This window comes from Triticum urartu, chromosome 5A (genome assembly GCF_056163025.1).
Source record: "Triticum urartu cultivar PI428250 chromosome 5A, HENAU_Tu73, whole genome shotgun sequence".
Taxonomy (NCBI): domain Eukaryota; kingdom Viridiplantae; phylum Streptophyta; class Magnoliopsida; order Poales; family Poaceae; genus Triticum; species Triticum urartu.
Window position 1 is genome coordinate 427,865,492 of NC_141877.1, and position 19,891 is coordinate 427,885,382.

At 46.2% G+C, this 19,891-nt stretch overlaps 3 protein-coding genes across 3 annotated transcripts; 2 read left to right on the forward strand and 1 right to left on the reverse strand.

Moving 5' to 3' along the window:
* Positions 1–2,590: 2,590 nt before the first annotated feature.
* ENP (Phototropic-responsive NPH3 family protein) lies at positions 2,591–8,425 on the forward strand. Its single transcript, XM_048674423.2, has 4 exons — positions 2,591–3,114; positions 5,232–5,301; positions 6,162–7,328; positions 7,552–8,425. The coding sequence occupies exons 1-4, from the start codon at positions 3,053–3,055 to the stop codon at positions 8,164–8,166; spliced, it is 1,914 nt and encodes a 637-aa protein (XP_048530380.1). The 5' UTR covers positions 2,591–3,052; the 3' UTR covers positions 8,167–8,425.
* A 235-nt stretch (positions 8,426–8,660) lies between these two features.
* On the reverse strand, positions 8,661–10,565 carry LOC125509444 (ubiquitin-NEDD8-like protein RUB1). Its single transcript, XM_048674426.2, has 3 exons — positions 10,328–10,565; positions 9,105–9,364; positions 8,661–8,935 (listed from the first exon to the last, which is right to left on the reverse strand). The coding sequence occupies exons 1-3, from the start codon at positions 10,418–10,420 to the stop codon at positions 8,827–8,829; spliced, it is 462 nt and encodes a 153-aa protein (XP_048530383.1). The 5' UTR covers positions 10,421–10,565; the 3' UTR covers positions 8,661–8,826.
* Positions 10,566–15,026: 4,461 nt separating this feature from the next.
* On the forward strand, positions 15,027–18,470 carry LOC125509443 (26S proteasome regulatory subunit). The gene is made up of 5 exons (XM_048674424.2): positions 15,027–15,270; positions 15,396–15,456; positions 16,083–16,190; positions 17,118–17,427; positions 18,198–18,470. The coding sequence occupies exons 1-5, from the start codon at positions 15,130–15,132 to the stop codon at positions 18,217–18,219; spliced, it is 642 nt and encodes a 213-aa protein (XP_048530381.1). The 5' UTR covers positions 15,027–15,129; the 3' UTR covers positions 18,220–18,470.
* The last annotated feature ends 1,421 nt before the right edge of the window (positions 18,471–19,891 follow it).

The following is a 19,891-nucleotide window of genomic DNA, read 5'->3' on the forward strand; positions in this document are numbered from 1 at the left end:
AGAAGCGCTGGACTTGGGGTCGGTGTCCTCGCCTGCCATGTCGTCGAGGAGGTCGTGGACGTCGGGGAAGAAGTCGTCATCGACCAGATCGTCTATGATGAAGCAGCCAGTAGTCGCGCTGAGCGCTCCCCAAAAACCTTATCACCCTTCTCCCGTACAGGACTCAAAAGGTGCTGTTTCGGAGGCTTACTGTCCCGACTCACGGTGCACGTCGCAAGCCGGGATGAGGAAGACAACAGCAGCTCAGAGATTGGAACCGGTGGCGAGAGGAAGGAGAAGTTCTGGTGCGTCTCTCTGGGAGGAGCGACCTCTCTTTTATAGGCGCAAGAGAAGGAGGCGAGAGGGCAACGACGGGAGGCGAAACGAAGAGATATAGACGAAGCGAACAACCAGCAGTCGAAGGGCTGCACCGTTCGCATGCTTCCGTGTGACCTTTCGTATATCCGTAGTGTGTGGCAAAATTTTAGATATCGGCGACGAGGCGTGGCGGGCGGCGGAGGAGGAGCGCGCATGGATATCCCTCTTGTTTTCATACTCGTACAAGTGGGAAAAGAACCTCCTTTATAAGGAGGTCCAACTCCCACTAAATTAGCAATGTGGGACTAAACTTTAGTAGTATCCCTTGCCTTGCACAAATGGGCTAATTGGGCCTCTAGGATTTATTAGGAATTTCTGAAATAGTTATTGGGCTGTCCAAAATAGACTAAATTCCAGCATACAGGAGATGAGGCAGATCGGCGGCGGTGCCGATGGGAGGTGGGGAAACCCTAAATACTGGGAGCCTTTTTTATTTTCTTAAAAGAGAGAAAAACACATGTACCACATGTGTTCATTTCAGTAGGATACAACTATAAACTCTATTTGTATACGCACATTATGCAAAACTAAAGGGCTCCGGTTGGGAGTGGCGATAGCGACTCGGTCTGGCGGTAGGTGTGGTTTTTCGGCGGTCTTGAAATCTTGATGTAGTTTTTGTTACAAGGATGAACTTTTATTATTGATTTGCTCTTTTTCTTTTTGCCAAAAAAAGGGAAAGGGCAAAAATGTCTCAACCAAACACATATAAACCGACCATGCACCTAATAAATTCACTCAAGAAAGATGATTCTCAAAAAAAAAAAAACTCAAGAAAGACATAGGCCTTTCCACCCGGGTCCTTTACTTCCACCGGTCCACAAAGTAACGAACGAGCATCAAATCGCGGTGACTTTGGCAAAGCCGGCAGGGTGGTGATTTGTTTAGCCACAAAGTTAACCGGCCCCGTCGTCGTTTGACCGAGATTCTCTCCCCCGCCCCGCGATCGACCTGACACCCTCAGCCCGCGCGCGCCCGCATGCGCACCCCCAGCCCAAATACATAAACAGCCGCTGCGTACGCCACCCATGGGCGCCGGCCGACGGAGAGCATCATCCTGCGCTCGCTCATTGGACCGCCGTATCTGAGCCTTTTAACTAAAGAACGCCGGCGGGGCACATGGGGCGGAGGACGCGCGGACACGTACCGGCGCGCCGGAGAGATGGAAAGCGCATGAGCGTATTTGCCGCGCTGGGACGTGGCGTGCGCGCCGGCCGGCCGGCCGACGGCGGGCGGGGCGTGGAAAGGTGGCGGCCGAGCGAGCGTGGTGCGCGGTGCGCCGGTGGGAATGCGTGACAAACCGAGGGCTACGGATGGATGGATGGCGCTGCCACCTTTTGCTGGTCGATTAACTTATTGTTGTTCCGATACGGGCAGATGATCCTGCGCTGCGTTTTTCAAAAGTTTTTTTTTGCTCGCGGACGACGCAACTGACCTGACCCGCTGCTTCTCGTCCAAGCAAAAGTCCAGCTTCACCGCCGTTCAAAAGGTGAGCATGGAACGACTGCGCTGCGTTTGACCGAGTACTTTCTTCATCCGAAATTAGTTGACGCTCAATACATCTACCACATACGTCGGTTTTGATTCCGGGCGGAGGCAGTAGTACATACTCCTACAACACAACAGGGGACGGATCTGCTCTACTCTACCACTACCAGGCCAGAGCACTGCTGCACATCGTTATTACTGGGCATGTGTCCGCCTGTGAAGCTGGCACACAGAAAGCGACCTGTGCCGCGCTGCTGCTGCTGCTGCTGTTAAACGCTGCGCGCAGATAGATTGTTTGTTGCACCTTTCTCTCCACCACACAGGCGCAGAGGCACGCAGGCGCTCCTCTCGCACTCGCACTCGCGCTCGCGCACGACAGACAGGGGCAGGGGCGCGCCACCCCACCCGTTTCCCTGTAAAGTTCTGCCGCGCCCTCGCACATCAAAAGACTAAACGGATAATTAGCCCGGCTAGCTAATCCTGGGAGCATATTATACGATCAAACAGTGGAAGAAATACCACGCCCTTTTCCTAACCCAAAAAGTATCATCGCCGTGTGGTTTTCATGCAGCAGCAGCAGGAGGAGCAGCCGGGGGCGAGTTTTTAACATATTGCCAGTGCGTTGAGGCGAAGGAAAAGAGGAGCAGACGCAGAGGAAAAGGCTAGAGAGAGCGAGAGGGAGATACTGCTGCTACTGCGTCCTGCCCACACCACACCACGTTGAGCCATTGACATTGCGACGGGCGGAGCGAGCAGGAGAGGAGGCGGCTTTGGCAGCCGCGGAGAGCAGGCAGAGCGCAGAGAGCAGAGCAGCGGCCGAGGAGGAGTTAATAATACCAGCACCACCCCTTCCATGGCTCACACGCCACGCCATCACCATCATTGCCGCCTCCTCCCTCCCTCCCTCCATATCCCCTTCTTTAATTGCTGCTGCTGCGTTCAAGCCTCCCCCACACCAACCCAACCCAGCCGCGCCTCTCTCTTGCTACGACTCTCTTCCCCTGCTGCCGTTGCGTACTGCTGGGTGGTTTTTTCGTCCGTGCTCTGCTTCCCGCTGCCTCTCTCTCGCGCCGTCCCGGGGTGGGAAGGAAAGTGCATGGGAAGAAGAAAGCACCGGGCCGCCTGAGTGAGCGTCAGACGGACAGACAGTGACTTCTTCTGCGAGGGTGCGAGGGAGCTAGAGGCTGCCGGAGAGGGAGCGAGGGAGAAGATGAAGTTCATGAAGCTGGGCTCCAAGCCGGACGCCTTCCAGTCCGGCGGCGCCGACGTCAGGTCAGTCACCCTCTTTCCGTCTTTCCTTCCTCTCTCATCCTCCTGTCCATCTCTACCGTTGCTTCCTTCCCGCTCAAACCGTGGGCGGGTTTTCCCTTCCCCTGCGCTGTCTGCTGTCTTACGTTTCTTGCTCGCGCCGCCGCCGCTTCTCCGGTTCATGGCGGCGGAGCAGAACAGAATCTCTTCGTGTACATCTCCTTCGCCGCTTGTTCTACACGTAGCTAGGCGCGTTTCGCCGCAAGATTCTTGCCACAGACACCTTCGTCTTCTCCCTTCCTTCTGTTAGTGCTCCCGGTGAGATTCTTGCAAGCGTATTCATGCCGTGCGTCCCTTTGGAACAGCAGAGCTTATAGAATGGCGGCCGTTCGGGAACCGCTCTTATCGCATCACCACCTTCTTACTCCGACTGTCGTGCTTGCGCCTCTTCCTCCTGTACCAGTTTATGTGGAGTTTTGGGCCTGGCATTGCGCTTGGATCTTGGTTACTCACCCCCTGTCCGATTGCTAATGCGCCATAAAAAACAGTTTTGCTCCAAAATACGGCTGTTTCATCTCGAGCCACGGCGTGAGTTGACTATTGGTTCTTGGGAAGTGCGGAGTGCTAGGCTGTGTGCGCCGTTTCTATCTATCTATCTCTACCAGTTTCTGCCTTGTCCTGTCCCCTCTGCCCGCCTTCTTTTGTTTATGCTTCCTCCATGTGTGGCTCTCTACGCTTCTCCCAACTGGATCTAGCACTATGATACCAGTAGCAGAACGGAGTTTCTCCAACTGATCCCTCGAGCTGGCATTCCTTGTTTCTCTCGGGATTAGTTGTTCGTGTCCGTCCCATTGTCGCCATCCTCCCCCCTAGCCTCTTATACGGTTCAGTTCACAGCGATGAGCATTCCTCTGATTAAAAAACAACAACGAAAAACACTCTTCTTGTAATGTATACTGTAGTTCATTCATCCTTTGGTTGGGTCTCATTTACTTACTTGAAATGTTCTTGCATCTTTTTCCCGGCGTCCGTCAGTGCCTTTCACCCTCATGTAGATTGCTCTGCATCATTTGCTCGCCCAAAAGTATGATTGACTTCCTTTTGTCTTTTAAATCCAAACATGTTGTAGCACTTGTTTTCTCCCCTCTTTGCTAGTGCGGAATAGATCTGAGTGCTAGGGGCAATGCGCTGAGCGCCAGTATTAATCTAATGCAGATGCCACTAGCTGTTCGTCTTGGCATGGCAACTTGGTTAAAGTTGGCCAGGGTTAAGTTATTGTCAAGGAAGGAAGAAAACAATTGTCATCTCCCCATCTCACTAATCATTGATCAGGCCTCACTTTGCCTCCGGTTAATCTAAAGAATCCACTGCAAGTTGATGGTCTCTCCAAGCAATCCAGCATTCTTTTCTCTGAATGCCAAGTGCTGGTGGTAAAAAAGAAATGGGTTTAAAGCACAAAGCAGAGCTTGAGCCTGACATATGTATCTTCTTGGCAAGGTGCTTTTGTAGCCAGTTAACTAGATGAAGAAACATTGGAAAGGGATGGTGTCAAGCTCAAGTTGAGCCTGTGGGATTTCTGGACCTTGTTAATTAGTAATGAACTAATGATTAGTGGCCAGCCGATGGCATGCATACGTGTCCTGTTCACCAACTCCAGACCCCTAGTGCCCTGCTTCTTCCCTTTGCTGAACTGGAATAACTGGAAAGCGAGCCGCATACACAGTCTAGTTTAACTGCCACTGCATGTTTTTCCTCCATTATTGGTGTGTTGTAGATGTAGTGGAGGTCTTTACAGCTTAGGATAAGCTTCATGTCTACGCTGTTGTCATGTGTTCCGAGAGAGCGACTAGTCAATGGTCTGCGGGTGACGGTCGATATGTTGTTTTTTAGCGGGAGACTGTTAACATAATCTCAGATGTTTGTTTCATTCTGATAGTTTTGACATTTTCCTGAGCTTCTCCACAATTGGTATGCGTGATTTTGGGGGTGAAAGCTTTGTAGGAGCGTTAGGCGGGTACAAGAACTACCTGTATAAAACTAAATCTCTGTAATGTTTTTTTAACGTTACCATGGCTACCAAAGAGTGTTTCTGTGTTCTGTTTCGCAATACGATATGCTCACAAGTTTGTTGATACGCGCAGATTGGTGGTGTCCGACCTTGCAACAGATGTTATTGTGCATATCGGTGAAGTCAGATTCTACTTGCACAAGGTCAGTGTGCCAGTATTTTCAGCAATTTTTGCTGAAGTCAACACTAAGCATTTATATTTGCTTCTACAAATAACGGCAAGGGTGGTGGAAGTAGATATGTGTTACATCCTGGAGTACGTAGTTCTTCAGACATAGAATGTTCAACTGTCGGGGTCTCTTTGTCATGCCATCAAGAGTAGTAACATCATCAACATTTATGCTTCACGTCTGATTGCTGTTGGGCTGTCCCTTTCCAATCTACTGGGTCCTGTTTCACACACAACTTATTTTCACTGCCAAGCTGATTATCAACACCACCTTAAAATATTTTTGATGCTTAATAGACTGCCTTCGGCAATCTAACCAAACAAATCGAAGAATCATCCATTGCATTTATGTTACCATTCTTCAGCCTAACAACACCTTGTAGCAACCCTATGCCGTTTTTTTTTCTTAACAAGGTCTGCTTGTAGCTTAAAGTAAAGAAAGTGATTTGTGTTGTCAAATTGTGTTGAATCAAGTAAAACCTACCTGCATGGAACACTTCAGTACTTAATATTGGTGCTGGTAAACTTTAGTTTTACCAGGGTATCAGTTAGCTATTTAAAACTTGCCTAAATTTTAGGGTTGCTTCAGACTCCCATGACAATAATTCAACTCAAAACACTGCTGAAGGAAAGAATACCCTGATAGCATTTGCATAGATACAAGCTTAATCATTTTCATCAAGTGCTTGGCATTTTGTCACTTGAGTGTTATAATCACCAGTGCTGCATTATGTAAATGATTTATTTTCTAGCTGGTGATAACTCATATGCAGAGCAATATCTGATTACCAATCATGACTGAAAATTTATGTCTGTGTTGATTGTTGTATGCAGTTTCCCCTTCTGTCCAAGAGCAGCAAACTTCAGAAGCTAGTCCTTAAGGCTACTGAGAAAGGGACAGATGACATCCACATAGATGATTTACCCGGGGGAGCAAAAGGGTTTGAAATATGTGCAAAATTCTGCTATGGGATGGTTGTCACCCTCAGTCCCCACAATGTTGTTGCAGCAAGATGTGCAGCAGAGTTCCTTGGAATGACCGAAGATATGGACAAAGGGAACTTGATATTCAAAATCGAGGTCTTTATAAACTCCAGCATCCTCCGGAGCTGGAAAGACTCGATCATTGTTCTCCAGAGCACGAAGGCACTGTTACCTTGGTCTGAGGAGCTGAAGGTTGTCGGTAGATGTATCGACGCCATTGCTTCGAAGACCTCTGTAGATCCTGCAAATGTATCCTGGTCATACAGTTATAATAAGAAAGGAGTAGCCTGCACTGAAATAATTGAGCCGGCAGGAAAAACTTCGGTAGCTCCCAAGGACTGGTGGGTTGAGGACTTGTGTGAATTGGATGTTGATCTCTACAAGAGAGTTATGGTTGCTATCAAATCCAAGGGGAGGATGTCACCTGACTTGATAGGAGAAGCCCTCAAAGCCTATGCAGTTAGGTGGCTGCCAGACTCTTACGACGCTCTGGTCGCTGATGATTACATGAGAAGGAACCAATGCTTGGTGGAGACCATAATATGGTTGCTGCCGTCAGATAAGAGCTCGGGTTGCTCTTGCAGGTTTCTCCTGAAGCTCTTGAAAGTTGCTATATTAGTTGGGTCTGGGGATCATGTGAAGGAGGAGCTCATGAGAAGGATCAGTTTCCAGCTGCACAAAGCTTCGGTGAAGGATCTCTTGTTGCCTGCTGCTTCGCCCAGTGAGGGCATGCATGATGTTCGGTTGGTCCATAATCTTGTTCAGAGATTTGTTGCAAGAACAGCATTGTCTCACAATGGCGATTTCGTCGAGAAATCTGATGAGAAAATGATTGAGCTCAACTTTGAGCAAGAATCCACTTTGGCTCTAGGGGAGTTGGTTGATGGGTACCTATCTGAAGTAGCTGCAGATCCAGACCTTGAATTCTCCACCTTTGTAGAACTAGCTACGGCGGTGCCAGAAGCAGCTAGACCTGTTCATGACGGCTTGTACTACGCGGTTGATGCGTATATCAAGGTATGTTCAATGCACTTGATGAACCTAAATTTGCTCAATGGTTGCTGTCAGTACTTTCTGCTATACTGAATGGAAACTTGATCCTAATAATCTTATACAAATCTTAACCATAGTTATACTAGTCTTTGGTTAAGCATGGAAGCAGACTTGATAAATCGCCTGTTTGCTATCTCACCTTTTATAAGACCATAACCACACCTGATCATTTGCTTCTTCTAACCAGGAACATCCAGACATAAACAAAGCAGACAAAAAGAAGATCTGCAGCCTGATAGATGTCAAGAAGCTTTCGACAGATGCATGCGTGCATGCCACACAAAACGACCGCCTGCCTCTCCGGGTGGTGGTGCAGGTCCTCTTCTTCCAGCAGCTGAGGGCGGGTTCAAGCAGTGTACCAGCCCCAACTGACGGCGGAGAGCATGCTTGTGCAAAGCCTGTGCAGGAACAAAGCGAGCACTGCGAAAGGCGGATACCGAGGCACCCAAACAAGCTGGATAAGCAAGTGACAAGCCTAAGCGCAAGAGGAGAGGGCGAGGACCGGCACGTCGAGCTCAGGGGAGGCAGAAGCAGCTTCAAGGATCAAGTTGTTGGCAGAAACAGCTTCAAAGATCAAGTTGTTGGCAGGAACAGCTTCAAGGACCAACTCGGAGGCCTCCTGCTGCAGTCGCGGTCGAGGAGGATATTCGACAAGCTGTGGAGCAGCAAGGGGCATGGAGAGAGCGGCAAGGGTTCAGAGACGTCTGGCAGCTCACAGAGCCCACCATCGACGGCGAAGCCAACGGAAGTGAAGCCCTCTCCTCTTCCCCCTCTTAGGAACAGAAGGTATTCTGTTTCATAGGGGCTCTTCTTACTCCTTGTCCCCCCTCTTGTTTTAGTTTAGCTTTGGGTTAGGTTTGTACAGGAAAGAGAAGTTATCAGCTGATGCTCATCATTTTTGTTTGCTCCCTGCTCTGGTCAATGAAGAGAAAATATGTTTGGGAGGACTGTAAGCAGCTCAATATGCTGCTCTCTGTATGGTTATCTAAGTCAGAGACCCGTAGCTTACCAGTGTATCTTAACTAGAGGAAAGATCTAGTATGGTTGGTTCTTCTCTGAAATGTTTATGAAGAAAAAGTTAAAAGGGTATGTGCGAACACTCGTTCTTGTGTCCAGAGCAGAATGTTTTCAGGATTCGGCGAACCAGCCTCACATGAATATTGTTATATTTTCCGATCAATCTTTCTGCATTTAGCCCTACATGAAACTTGAATTCAGGAAAGAGTGGCGAAACACAATCAAAATTCAGGTGATATATGGATCTTACTACGCAGCAGAGCTAATAACAGAGGCGGATAAAGTTGCGAGTAGTTTTGTCAAATCATATAGGCAGATAACATGGAAGACAGCCCCTCCCACTAAGCAAAGCTAGTTTGTTATTATCTCTTTGCAACACCAACACAGGTTCCATGCCACCAATGGTCACTTCTCTCAGGAGGCAAGTGTTTCCATTACAGCTTAACTAGTAACCACCCCTCAGAGCAAGGACAAGATGGAGGACCGAGCCACCTTCGATGTTGTAGTCCTTGGCAGTCTTGTCATCTGCAAGCTGCTTACCAGCGTATATCAGCCTGCAAGCAGAAAATAATTACACCGTTAGTCTGGGCCATCCAAATACTAGATACTACAAAGTGTCCCCCGCCGTTGTTACAGATATGAGGAACAGAGAGAGTTCATTTGAGCAGAATATAATGCATGTAGAAAGATCGAAAGAAGAGTAATATCAGGCTTTGTTATTACCTTTGCTGCACAGGAGGAATGCCTTCTTTCTCCTCAACGCGCTCCTTGATCCTGTCAATCGTGTCGGTGGGCTCAATGTCGATTTCGATCTCCTTCCCAGTGAGAGTCTTGACCTTGATCATCGTGCCGCCCCTGAGCCTGAGGACCAAGTGAAGAGTCGACTCCTTCTGAATGTTGTAGTCAGCAAGCGTGCGTCCATCCTCCAACTGCTTGCCAGCAAATATCAAACGCTGCTGGTCCGGAGGAATCCCTTCCTTGTCCTGTGACAGTGCACAAAATAGCGTGAGTTTCCACAAGTGCTTGAGGTAGGATATAGCCTGCCACTTGACCAATGCAGTAGCTATCTTGATACAATGCCAAGTGAAGAAAGCAAAGTTCGCAGTGCAGAATTATTTTCTGGATTCTGGTCACAGCTGTGACAGACATGACGAAGAATGGATGCGTGATTTGAAAAGGAGCATAGGTACCTTCACTACAACAATTATACAACAGTGAAAAGCATAAAGGATGGATGTGTGATTTGTAACAGATTAATAGGAACTACAAGAATGAAACGCATAAAGGCAGTGATCTCATCATTTTTTTGGGGAACAAAATAAAGGCATTCTTGGATATATTCTACCCTATCACAAGGAGCAGCACCAGCACAAGATATCAAGTGAGATATCCATGTGTCACAACAAAGAATGGTATTCCTTTTTGTAATTTGTTACTGAATCAGATACCCACTATACAACACAATGATAGACTTTGTATACAACTACAGTCTCAGCTTCACAAAGAGGAACTACCTTAATTGTTCTAATTTTGCATACCAAAAGGGATTTGTTTAATCTAATTTGACAGAAGAAAGGGGTGAACCCTTGCATACAACTTTAGGCGCAGCCCCGCAAAAGAAACCCTACAGAGTTTGCTAAAAACGTCCCGGCATGCTTGCCCTGATTCGGGCAATCCGAACTTCGCCCGATAATATCCCTGCCAGGAAACCTGAACACAACTCCGAGTGCCTGCCCGAATAAACGCAGCGCAAGCTGAAATCCTAACAAACATGCGCAGAAACAGCACGCCGTCTAAAGAACTAGGGCAGAACCAGATGGCCCCCGGGCGGGATAGGAGCGGCACACCAACGATTTACCGGACGCATCGCCTCAGCAAAATCAAACCGGACCAATCAGCGGGTAGACCTAGAAAGGATTAGGAAGGGGGCGGCGGCGGCGGCGCACCTGGATTTTGGCCTTGACGTTGTCGACGGTGTCGCTGCTCTCGACCTCGAGGGTGATGGTCTTCCCCGTGAGGGTCTTGACGAAGATCTGCATCTTCCTGCTGCTCGTGCGTGCGGTGCGGGAGGGAGTCAAGCTGCTGGTCGCGTGAGGACGACGGAGCGGGGGCGGAAGCGGACGAAAACGAAACGAAAATCCTTTCTTTTCTCCTCGGGTGGGGTGGGTGTCTCTGCGGCTCGGGTCCGGCTGGATTTATTGGGGGAGGGGTGGCGGCGTTGGCGTCGGGAACCCGCGGGCCGGTGGGTGTTCCTGTTCCAGTCGGGCCCGACCCGACGCCTCCTTTTGATTAAAAAAATACATTTTTTATACTCGCTCCGTTCCACAATATAATTTATATTTACACCCTAAAAGAATTTATATTTTGTTCTTTGAAAGTTTGTTTGATGAATTAAAAAAATCAATACTCACAGTACAAAAACCACTGTTATTAGATTTATCATGAAGTGTACTCTTTTTTTTTTGTATTTTAGATGTCTATACTTTATATCCCATGAAGTACTCACTGCGTTTCTAAATACAAGTCTTTTAGAGATTTCAATATAAACTACATACGGATGTATATAGACATATTTTAGAGTGTAGGTTCACTCATTTTGCTTCGTATGTAGTACATATTGGAATATTTAAAAAGACTTATATTTAGCAATGGAGGGAGTATAAACTTTGTCAAATGTAGACTATCTGCAAGAAATATTTTAGAGTGTAGATTCGCTCGTTTTGCTTCGTATGTAGTCTATATTGAAATCTTTGAAAAGATTTATATTTAGCAATAGAGGGAGTATAAACTTTGTCAAATGTAAACTATCTGCAAGAAAAAGACATGTTTGACTTTCAGAAAACAAAATATGCCATACGTTACGTAATGGAGGGAGCAGAATTTTTATAGGATAGGACGTGTATCCTTATAATTTTCTCTATATATAGTATTTGATTTGTAGGATTAGAATCCTTAGAAAAACATTCGAAGGACTAATTTGCACGCTATCTTAGAGGAAAATTTACATCCCGCGTAGATCATTTTTTCGCCATCATTTGTTTTTCGTGTGGTATTAAACACTCTCCAGTCTAAATTTTTATAGTTTGCTAATCTTATAGGATTCAAGTTGGCATGTCACCCTAATTTTGCTCACCACAAAAAGACTCCTAGACAATTAGGTTTCCTCCTCCTCCCACTAGTGTCTCCGTCGGGCCTCTCCACCTTCGATGCCTTTGGGCAGTGGAGGTGTGGAGGACCTCGGGCTCTCACTGGCGGAGGGACCCCACTCTCGCTTTTATTAGGTTTAGCGTCTTGGTTAAGGTCGTGTGGTTGCGGCGATGCCCCTTAGTAGAAATAATGTCTTTCAAGTTTGATCCTCGTCTCAATGATACGTCTAGCCTTGTCGGAGGGCGTGTGGAGGAGTGTCTATGTGGTTTCACGAGATTGGGTCGGTGCTGGTCTTCATCGACAATGATTGCTGCTCTGGGGCACTGGTCCTGTGAGATTTTCGCACGACGACTTCCCAACCGTTTAGTACCATAAAGTTTGCCCAACTATAGTGAGGGAGGACGACGATGGTGGCGCACCTTCGACTCACTTCAGTGCTTGTATTCCTCATTAGATGGTCCACATATTTGGTTGTATTTTTTTTGTTATATCTCTTGTGATATCTAAAATGTCGTGATTTGATTATGAACAGATCAAGAATTTCACCGAAAAAAAAATGTGAATCAAAGAGGCCCAAGTTGGTTCGCATTTTTTTCTTTCCTGCCAACTCTTCCGGGAAAGAAGTTACTGGCATACCCGTGCACACAAAACCCAGGGGCGCACGCACAAACGAATCAGTTCGCGTGGTAGCGTTCGCGAACCAACGGGCTGCGTCGGCAGCGTCGCAGGTAAACTCGTCTACTCAAAGTTCAGCATCTGCTTACATCCCACGCAGCCCCCGCCGCCAGAAATAAAAAGCTGACGGCGTGCACAACCCATCCACACGTTACGAGCACATATTCCACAACACCGTGTGGTGCTGCTCCGTTCAGCCAAAGGAGGCAACAGGCAACAGGCGCCGGCAATAGAATTACAAACGGGGGACCGTAAGCAGCATTACTATGCTAGCACGATAATCTTCTATATCTAAATAGCTAGCTCCCACTAACATATTTCTCTCAACATGCAAGCATGTCACGTCATCAAGCAACATGCATGGCAAAAGGCCTACCACAACATGCATTCATGCACATGGAAATATCCACCTCAACATGCAAACATATATTAGATATTTTACAATACATTAATCAAACACAATAAAGCATATGGATTTGCAATTTTAGTTTTCATAGTATCACTATTCACGTTCCATAGAAATCACATATCATCGAAATGTATTGCAAATATTTCCGCAACAACGTGCGGGGTATCATCTAGTTCAGTGAAAAATCCAGCCCAACCAGCAGACAAGAAGAAACAAGAATGTCTCCAAACAATGACACCGTTTGGAGAAAGCCCAACACGGTACCATTTATAACAAAATTCCATATATCATCTGTGGCGCTGAATGCCTATTAGGGGGGAGAACACCCCTCCCCGCAAACTGGAATGCCCAGCGATCAAACTGTTAACCGACATTGTTCGTCGTTCAGAAGTGCGACGCTCTTAAACGTATCAGACGTTGAACCCTTCGGCTCTCAAGCATAGGCGATGGGCTTCGATCCACTTCCCGCACGCATCCTCGCCATGCTCCACGATGCACTCGTCCCTCAGCCTCTTTGTGTCGGGGCAGGCGCAGCATATCTTCTTCTTCGGCTTCGTGTCAGGCGCTGGAGCTTGCCCGGTTTTTTCTTCTGCAGTTGGGGCGACGGTTGTCGCAGATGCACTGTTCCCCATCTCCTCTGAAATTAATCGTAATGGTACCACATCAGTGTCAAATGTCAAAACAAAACGGGGCAGCAAGACCAACAGCTTGATTGTTCAGGGATGAATCACAGAGGCTTTAGAACACTGCACCTGCTAGTATTTTTAGAAGATACACAGTTTTCGTTACCTGGATTTTGAAAAGCCTACACATAATTCATTTATGTGCTCGGATTACTTGTTTCAACATGTTCAGAACATACCCAATTTGAAAGCTAAGTAGTACCACCTGCTAGTGAACTTTTGTATGATCATGTTCAGTGTAAACAGTATTCAGATAATGGAAATCAACAGCATCACGGAATCTGAACCATGGATGTTTTTGAACCCTGAACCTAGTAGTGTAATTTTTAGAAGACAACACAATTTTCATTACCCGGCTCTTAGAAGGCAACAAAGTACCAGTATCAGATTATGTGGTGCATAGTGGGACCACCAATTTCAACAAGTTCAGAATTCAGCCAATTCGAAAGCCAAGTAGTGTATGCCAGCACAATTTTGTATGATCACTTGCAGCGTATACAGTATCCAGACAATGGAACATAATAGCAACATACTAGCTCCTTGTGGCAATAACAGGAGTCTCAGAAGAAGAACACAGCTACAATAGTTGCAGGAGAGAAAAGGGCCAATGGCGAAATAGATATCCTATCCAATCAAAATTGGCTATGTACCCTAACAGTGTTGTCAACACCATTCGGGATGTTGAGGTAACAAACCAATCCAAATGGAGCCTTTTGTAATTCCATGATTTGCAATCAAAATCAAGGGAAACAACAGATCCTTGTGTTCCATGATTGGCAATTTTGCATAGACAACCTTTTTGTAAAAGAGGGCGGCCTGCTATATTAAGACCGTATAACTTTAACCATCCTCAAATTTGAAGGATCTACAGCAAATGTCTAGGCAGCCTAGCTCAGGCAGTAAGTTATTGCACAGCTTTGCTTGCGGTATTGTGCATCACCCTCGAGTTGGAGAAGCGAAAGCTGGCAATGAGCATCTTCCGACAGGGTTACGGATTAAGCATGCGCTTCAAGCATTTGTAGATAATATATGCCTCTGAATTTGACTACTTGACAATGTCAAGAAGCCTCAGTACTCTACCGTCACAAACTCCCGTATACGGCCTCATGCGATTTGCGCATGGTAAATCCAGATACACACGCTCGGTTATGTAGAAATCCGGCAAGGGGACTGCGCCGAAAATTCCATTTCCTACCCCACGTCGCACAACAATCATCCTATTCACCCCCCCCAAGAAATCAACGGCAATTCAGGCTAAAGTAACACTACCACCTAAACAGCAGGGAGCAGTAAAATACATAGAAGAATCGCGGATACCGAGCCGATAGCATCATCCTAGTCCCGGCTACCCAAATCGCCCATCAGTATCGAAGGTGAGCAAGGCTAGGATCACATCTTGAATTCTTTTAACAAAGAGCACCACGCCTCAGCATCGGTCGAGGTACAGACTAGCATGTCACGGAATGGGCACGGGAAAGGGCCGGCGGGGCTTACCGACGAACGGAGCTCCGGGATTCGGCGGGAGAGGGCGGCGGGAGCTGGAGGCCCCGGATCCAAAATCGCTCTTGCCTTCTGAACGAAAGAGGAACCGCGCCGCACGGCAGAGGGTTCTGGAGGAACAAGACCACTTTGCTCCGTGTGAACCGAACCAGATTTACTTGGCCCCGTCCGATCGCGACCGTTGGTTTTAGATCGAACGGTCCGCAACGCTTCGACTGGACGCGAGTAGAGACTTCCGACCCGCGCCGCACGCAAACCAGTCCCCCTCTTCCCTCGGCCGCCGCAGAGAGAGAACAGCACCGCAGCGGAGAGGGGAGAGAGAGACAGAGGGATCATGGTGGCGCCGAACGTGAAGGCGGAGACGATGAGGCTGATGGACCGGCGGTCGGCGCTGGAGGCGGAGATGGACGCCATCATCGCCGCCCTCTCCGCGCCGGGCGGGGCGGGCATCACGGGCTCCCTCGTCGACGCCGAGGTACCGTCGCGCCCTCGCTTCCCCCCGCGCCCTAAACCCTAGCAGCATGAACCCTCTGCGTTGTCCTCCGCTCCTTCCTCGACGGGTTATAGTTTGCTAATCGCGGCTGTTTTGGTTCGGCTTAGGGTTTCCCCAGGGCGGACATCGACATCCCCGCCGTCCTCGCCCAGCGCCGCAAGCTCGGTGGTATGCTCTCACTCGGATTCTCGTCCTACTACTTATCATATCGATGCGCTTGTTTCTACCGTATGGCTACATGTACTGCTGACGCGTTGCGTTTGTTTTGGCGTATGCCGTGCACCTTATGGTGCTCCATTCATGGTCCGGGATTATGAATTGATTTTTGCAAATACGGTGACATTTGTGGCCAGTAATGGGGATGCAAGAGTTGTAGTTGAATTGCTTCTCCTGCGAGGGTGGTGAGTTCTGGGTGTTGGGAGGTGGCCCTGATATGAGCTATGCCTGGCGAGTGTTCAGCAAGTTGGATATCAGGGCATGCCCTTTTGGCATCAGTAGTGAACTGATAGTAAATATAGAACATTCATAGGAGATTAGGGGTGAAGCATAGTGTTATCTCTTATGCTGAACTGATGGGCGTTAAGTGTTGAGAAAAAAAAAAGAGTTGTCCTTTTTTTGTAAGTTCAGGATCATCGTTTTTCTTCATTGCTGAGTACATTTACAGATTTGGCTTATGGGCTTAGGCCGACTGGCAAGAACTAATCATTGCACATCATCATAGTGTGTATATTCTAAATCTTCTCAGCGTGCTGTAAAGTATATTTGGTACTTACACTGTATAATGTACATTGCAGAGCTGAGGAATGACCACAAGGATGTTACAAGCAAAATTGAGAAGAATCTGGAAGTTTTACACTCTACAAAATTAACAAGAAATGAGCAATCAATCCCAAGAAGTTCTGGTAAGTACTGGACACTCTGTGGCTCTGTGGTCACATTAACTTGTCATGATGGGAAATGTGCTTCCAAGCTTATAGATCTGCCATTTGTATCTTCTCAGATGTCTATAAGGAACACATGAAAATAAATATATCTTATTTTCCGTAAGTACTGTACTCCTGTCCACAAATTAGACATTTCTTTACTTTTGGAACTCCAATGCACGACTGTAACTAATTTCTATCATAATATACTAGTAGCTAAATAATACATAGAACTCATGTATTATGGAAGCACTCTACAAAACAAATCGAATGAAACTAGTTTTGGTGATTCTATATCCTTCTTATACTGGTCAAAGTTTCAAAAAGGTTGACTACATGCATCTGAAGTTGACCTATGTTTGGAGATGGATAGATTAAATTAAATCTGTGAGATTGGACATATTCAAAGTTCGTATTGGTCTCTCAAGTTCTTGGTTTACTCTTTACTGTGGTGTGTCTTGGCTTTCTTTTATGACATATCTTCAAATGATCTTTATAACCTCACCAACACTTTGTAATTTACTCATGCTCACTAACACTGACACTTGAAATACCCTCAGTTACAAAATGGTTTAGCATTTTAAGAATTATTATTTTTACTGTGTGAACACAAACTGATGACCAATGGATGCCATCGCATTATTTGCACATTGCCGTGTTAAACATCCAGTTACCTTGAAACTAGTGGCGACAGCAGCACCAAAATGCTGTGTGTTCAAGTGCACTAAACTCTCTAAACCTAACGGTGAATGAAAAAAGACTGTCGAGTCAGCTGACCCCATAGCTTACATGTAGAATCATCACTGCATGGAACAAGGCCCATTCTTAAGCATGAATTAAATTATAATAATTATAATGGTAAGGAAATTAAAGTTGCTGATCTCCATCATATTTGATCGCATGCAGGTATATCAGCTCCACTGCATGGTGGATTGTCTCAAAATGATCCTATGGAAGAGGATGTGGTAACCAGACTTCCTTTTGCCATAATTGATGACATTGCAGATGGTTCTCCTGCTGCTTTGGATGGCTTGCTGCTTGGGGATGAGATAGTGAAGTTTGGGAGTGTAGAGGCTGGTGGCAGACTGCAAGAAAGGCTTGTTTCTGAAGCCGTTTCCAATGAGGATAATCAAGTATCTCTACTCATCATTCGTCAGGGATCACCAATGAACTTGACAATCACACCAAGAAAGTGGCATGGAAGAGGACTTATGGGGTATGCTTTACTAAACTTCTGTATCAATTGTTCTGTTGCGTTTTTAGCCTATCAAAAAGTATCAGACCTTTCTTTTTCAATATTTTGTTAATGTAAATATTTAGGATGCCTTTTGTTGTCACAGCAGATCCCTGTACTTACTCCCCTTGTTACAAATATTACTAACAAAAGTGTATACCTTGACTGTTAAATGTGACCGGGTTGACATGAATTAGATGCGACACAACGCTACCTCAGTTGTGACATGCACATATTTTTTTGTAGAGGGTCATGGAGACTTATATTGAACAAATACATGATGGCAATTTGTTCTAGTCTACTATTATGTTGAAAACAGCTTTTACAGTAAATTGCAGAGAACTGCATGTCCTCCTACCTTATACATGAAACCTCAGGTTCTGGAGAATTGTGCAACAAACACAACCCCTATTTTGTAGTAATGTCCCTCCTAGTCAGCAATTTGCCGATTAGGCACCACTTACCACCTCTTCGGCAACCCTACCTGGTAATAGGAAATAACCAGAAGCAGCATGTGAAGTGCTTGTGAGGATCTTACCCGGACATAATCACACGACATGTTGGATAGACTGAAGATGTATGTTCTTTGTTAGTTCTGTTGATCCTTCTGCAGTATTTTTTTTTCTTCTGTCGTTGAATGCTAACAGCAGATCACATGTAAACCATGCCATCTCTAGCTGACAAGCTTATCATACGTGTTAACGGTTTGTTGATTTATGTCTTAACTGTAACTTGGTTTCTTGTTCTCACAGGTGCCATTTCCGAATCTTATGAAGGGTCGGTCTATATATTCAACTGAAGAATGGCGTGCTTTCACGTCTGCACTTGTGCTGACAGCTCTTGCCGCTCAACGTTTCAATCGAGTCGAAGTAAACTGATAACCTGAATGCCTGTACTTACTTTACCTGTAGCTGCGCTTAAAGTACAATGCCACTTGTGGAACCTGTAGTTGCCTTGGTTACAAGCTTTATTTGGTACAATTCCTATAGCTGCGCTTAAAGAACTATGCCCATCACATTTGGTAATGACGATGCAGAAAACCTGGAGTCAAAATGGAGTTGGGTCGATCGTGTGGACGCAGAGAAAAATAGTGTCAATTCTCGGTGCAATTGTGGAAAGGTCCCATCTGGTCTTTGGCGACTTGGTCTTACATACACAACGCAGACTGCTCAACAAGAACAACAGCACGTCGGTCACTTGTATACGCGTGGCGACTTAGTGAGAATGCATCGCTTCAGGAATTGTTCGGCCTCGCATGGGAGCATTAAGCATCCACCTAATAAGCTTTAGCCCAACTTTAGACTATCGGCTGTTGTTAATTAGCCCTAAATCGGCAGCCGGTTGCCAGAAACTGCGTAGGAAAATACCTTTGGTTCTTATATGAGCATGCTGTATAATTTATCTAAAGAGAGCATGCTATTTAGAGACATGATGATGCGCAGACCTGCTATTTATATAAACAAAATGCGAGGATTAATTAAGACGCCCACCATAGGACTGGCGAACCGACCGATGGCAAGAGCTAGCCTACTTGATTCTCTGATAGTACTCCCTCCATTTTTATATACAAGGCCATTATGGAATATACATTTTGCATCTATACAAGGCCACGGACAGTAATCGAGGCACAGTTAATGATATTTTCTCGTACTAACAACATGTTTAATACTTGTATGCATGCAGTCATAATGACAGTCAGCTACTTCCTCCACTCAGTTTCTTTGTATGCATGCAGAGTATTAATGATTCCAGTAAACAAGAAAAAAAGTTGACTTGTAAAGCAGGCATTAAATTTTACGTTGGTACCTGTAATCTGAGTTTGTGGCCTTGTATATAAAAATGGAGGGAGTACTAAACATGGAGAGTTCGTTATGCTCACAACCAAACATCTACTCCTAGTAGACAATGTTATTAAACAAAAACATATAGTGGACAAAGTCCACAATATTTTATTTATTTATTTATATACCCTCCAATGAGGCCAATCTATGCCTGCACTGATTAATAACCTCACCTAAACACCCACCCTAACATATGCACCACTGATTGGTTCCACTTAAACTTGTGTACTTAGCCACATGATGATGTCCAAAACCAGGAGTGCTGCAGGTTAACGTAGGACAACATGTGTCATGGACGTTTCTTTAATTATCGGATATTATGCTATAAAAGTGTTCCGATTTGGCCGCTCTTGTCAGTGGGTAATGGTCGTCTCGTCGTAAGCGTGTTCCCTTTGCAGATTTTTGGGAGGCCATAGAGACCAAGGCCCCCACTGCAAAGAGGTATGGAACAACCTTGTGCTCATGATTAGAGCCCTGGAGGTATGACCCGGCAAAGATATTGTTGTGATACAAAAATGTTGGGCGGCAGCATAAAGGGAACACTGTTCGTATAAAATGCGACTCCATGATGCGGGGCCCCTGCCATGTAAAATGTTTGATGGCTA

Bases quoted from the DNA above. Each gene is read 5' to 3' on its own strand.
- LOC125509443 (XM_048674424.2), top strand. From the start codon at position 15,130: ATGGTGGCGCCGAACGTGAAGGCGGAGACGATGAGGCTGATGGACCGG. The intron at 15,271-15,395 runs GTACCGTCGCGC...GGTTCGGCTTAG, and splicing joins GCTCCCTCGTCGACGCCGAG to GGTTTCCCCAGGGCGGACAT. The intron at 17,428-18,197 runs GTATGCTTTACT...TTGTTCTCACAG, and splicing joins CATGGAAGAGGACTTATGGG to GTGCCATTTCCGAATCTTAT.
- ENP (XM_048674423.2), top strand. From the start codon at position 3,053: ATGAAGTTCATGAAGCTGGGCTCCAAGCCGGACGCCTTCCAGTCCGGC. The intron at 3,115-5,231 runs GTCAGTCACCCT...TGATACGCGCAG, and splicing joins TCCGGCGGCGCCGACGTCAG to ATTGGTGGTGTCCGACCTTG. The intron at 5,302-6,161 runs GTCAGTGTGCCA...TGTTGTATGCAG, and splicing joins TCAGATTCTACTTGCACAAG to TTTCCCCTTCTGTCCAAGAG.
- LOC125509444 (XM_048674426.2), bottom strand. From the start codon at position 10,420: ATGCAGATCTTCGTCAAGACCCTCACGGGGAAGACCATCACCCTCGAG. The intron at 9,365-10,327 runs GTGCGCCGCCGC...GCACTGTCACAG, and splicing joins ACGTCAAGGCCAAAATCCAG to GACAAGGAAGGGATTCCTCC. The intron at 8,936-9,104 runs GTAATAACAAAG...TTCTGCTTGCAG, and splicing joins ATTCCTCCTGTGCAGCAAAG to GCTGATATACGCTGGTAAGC.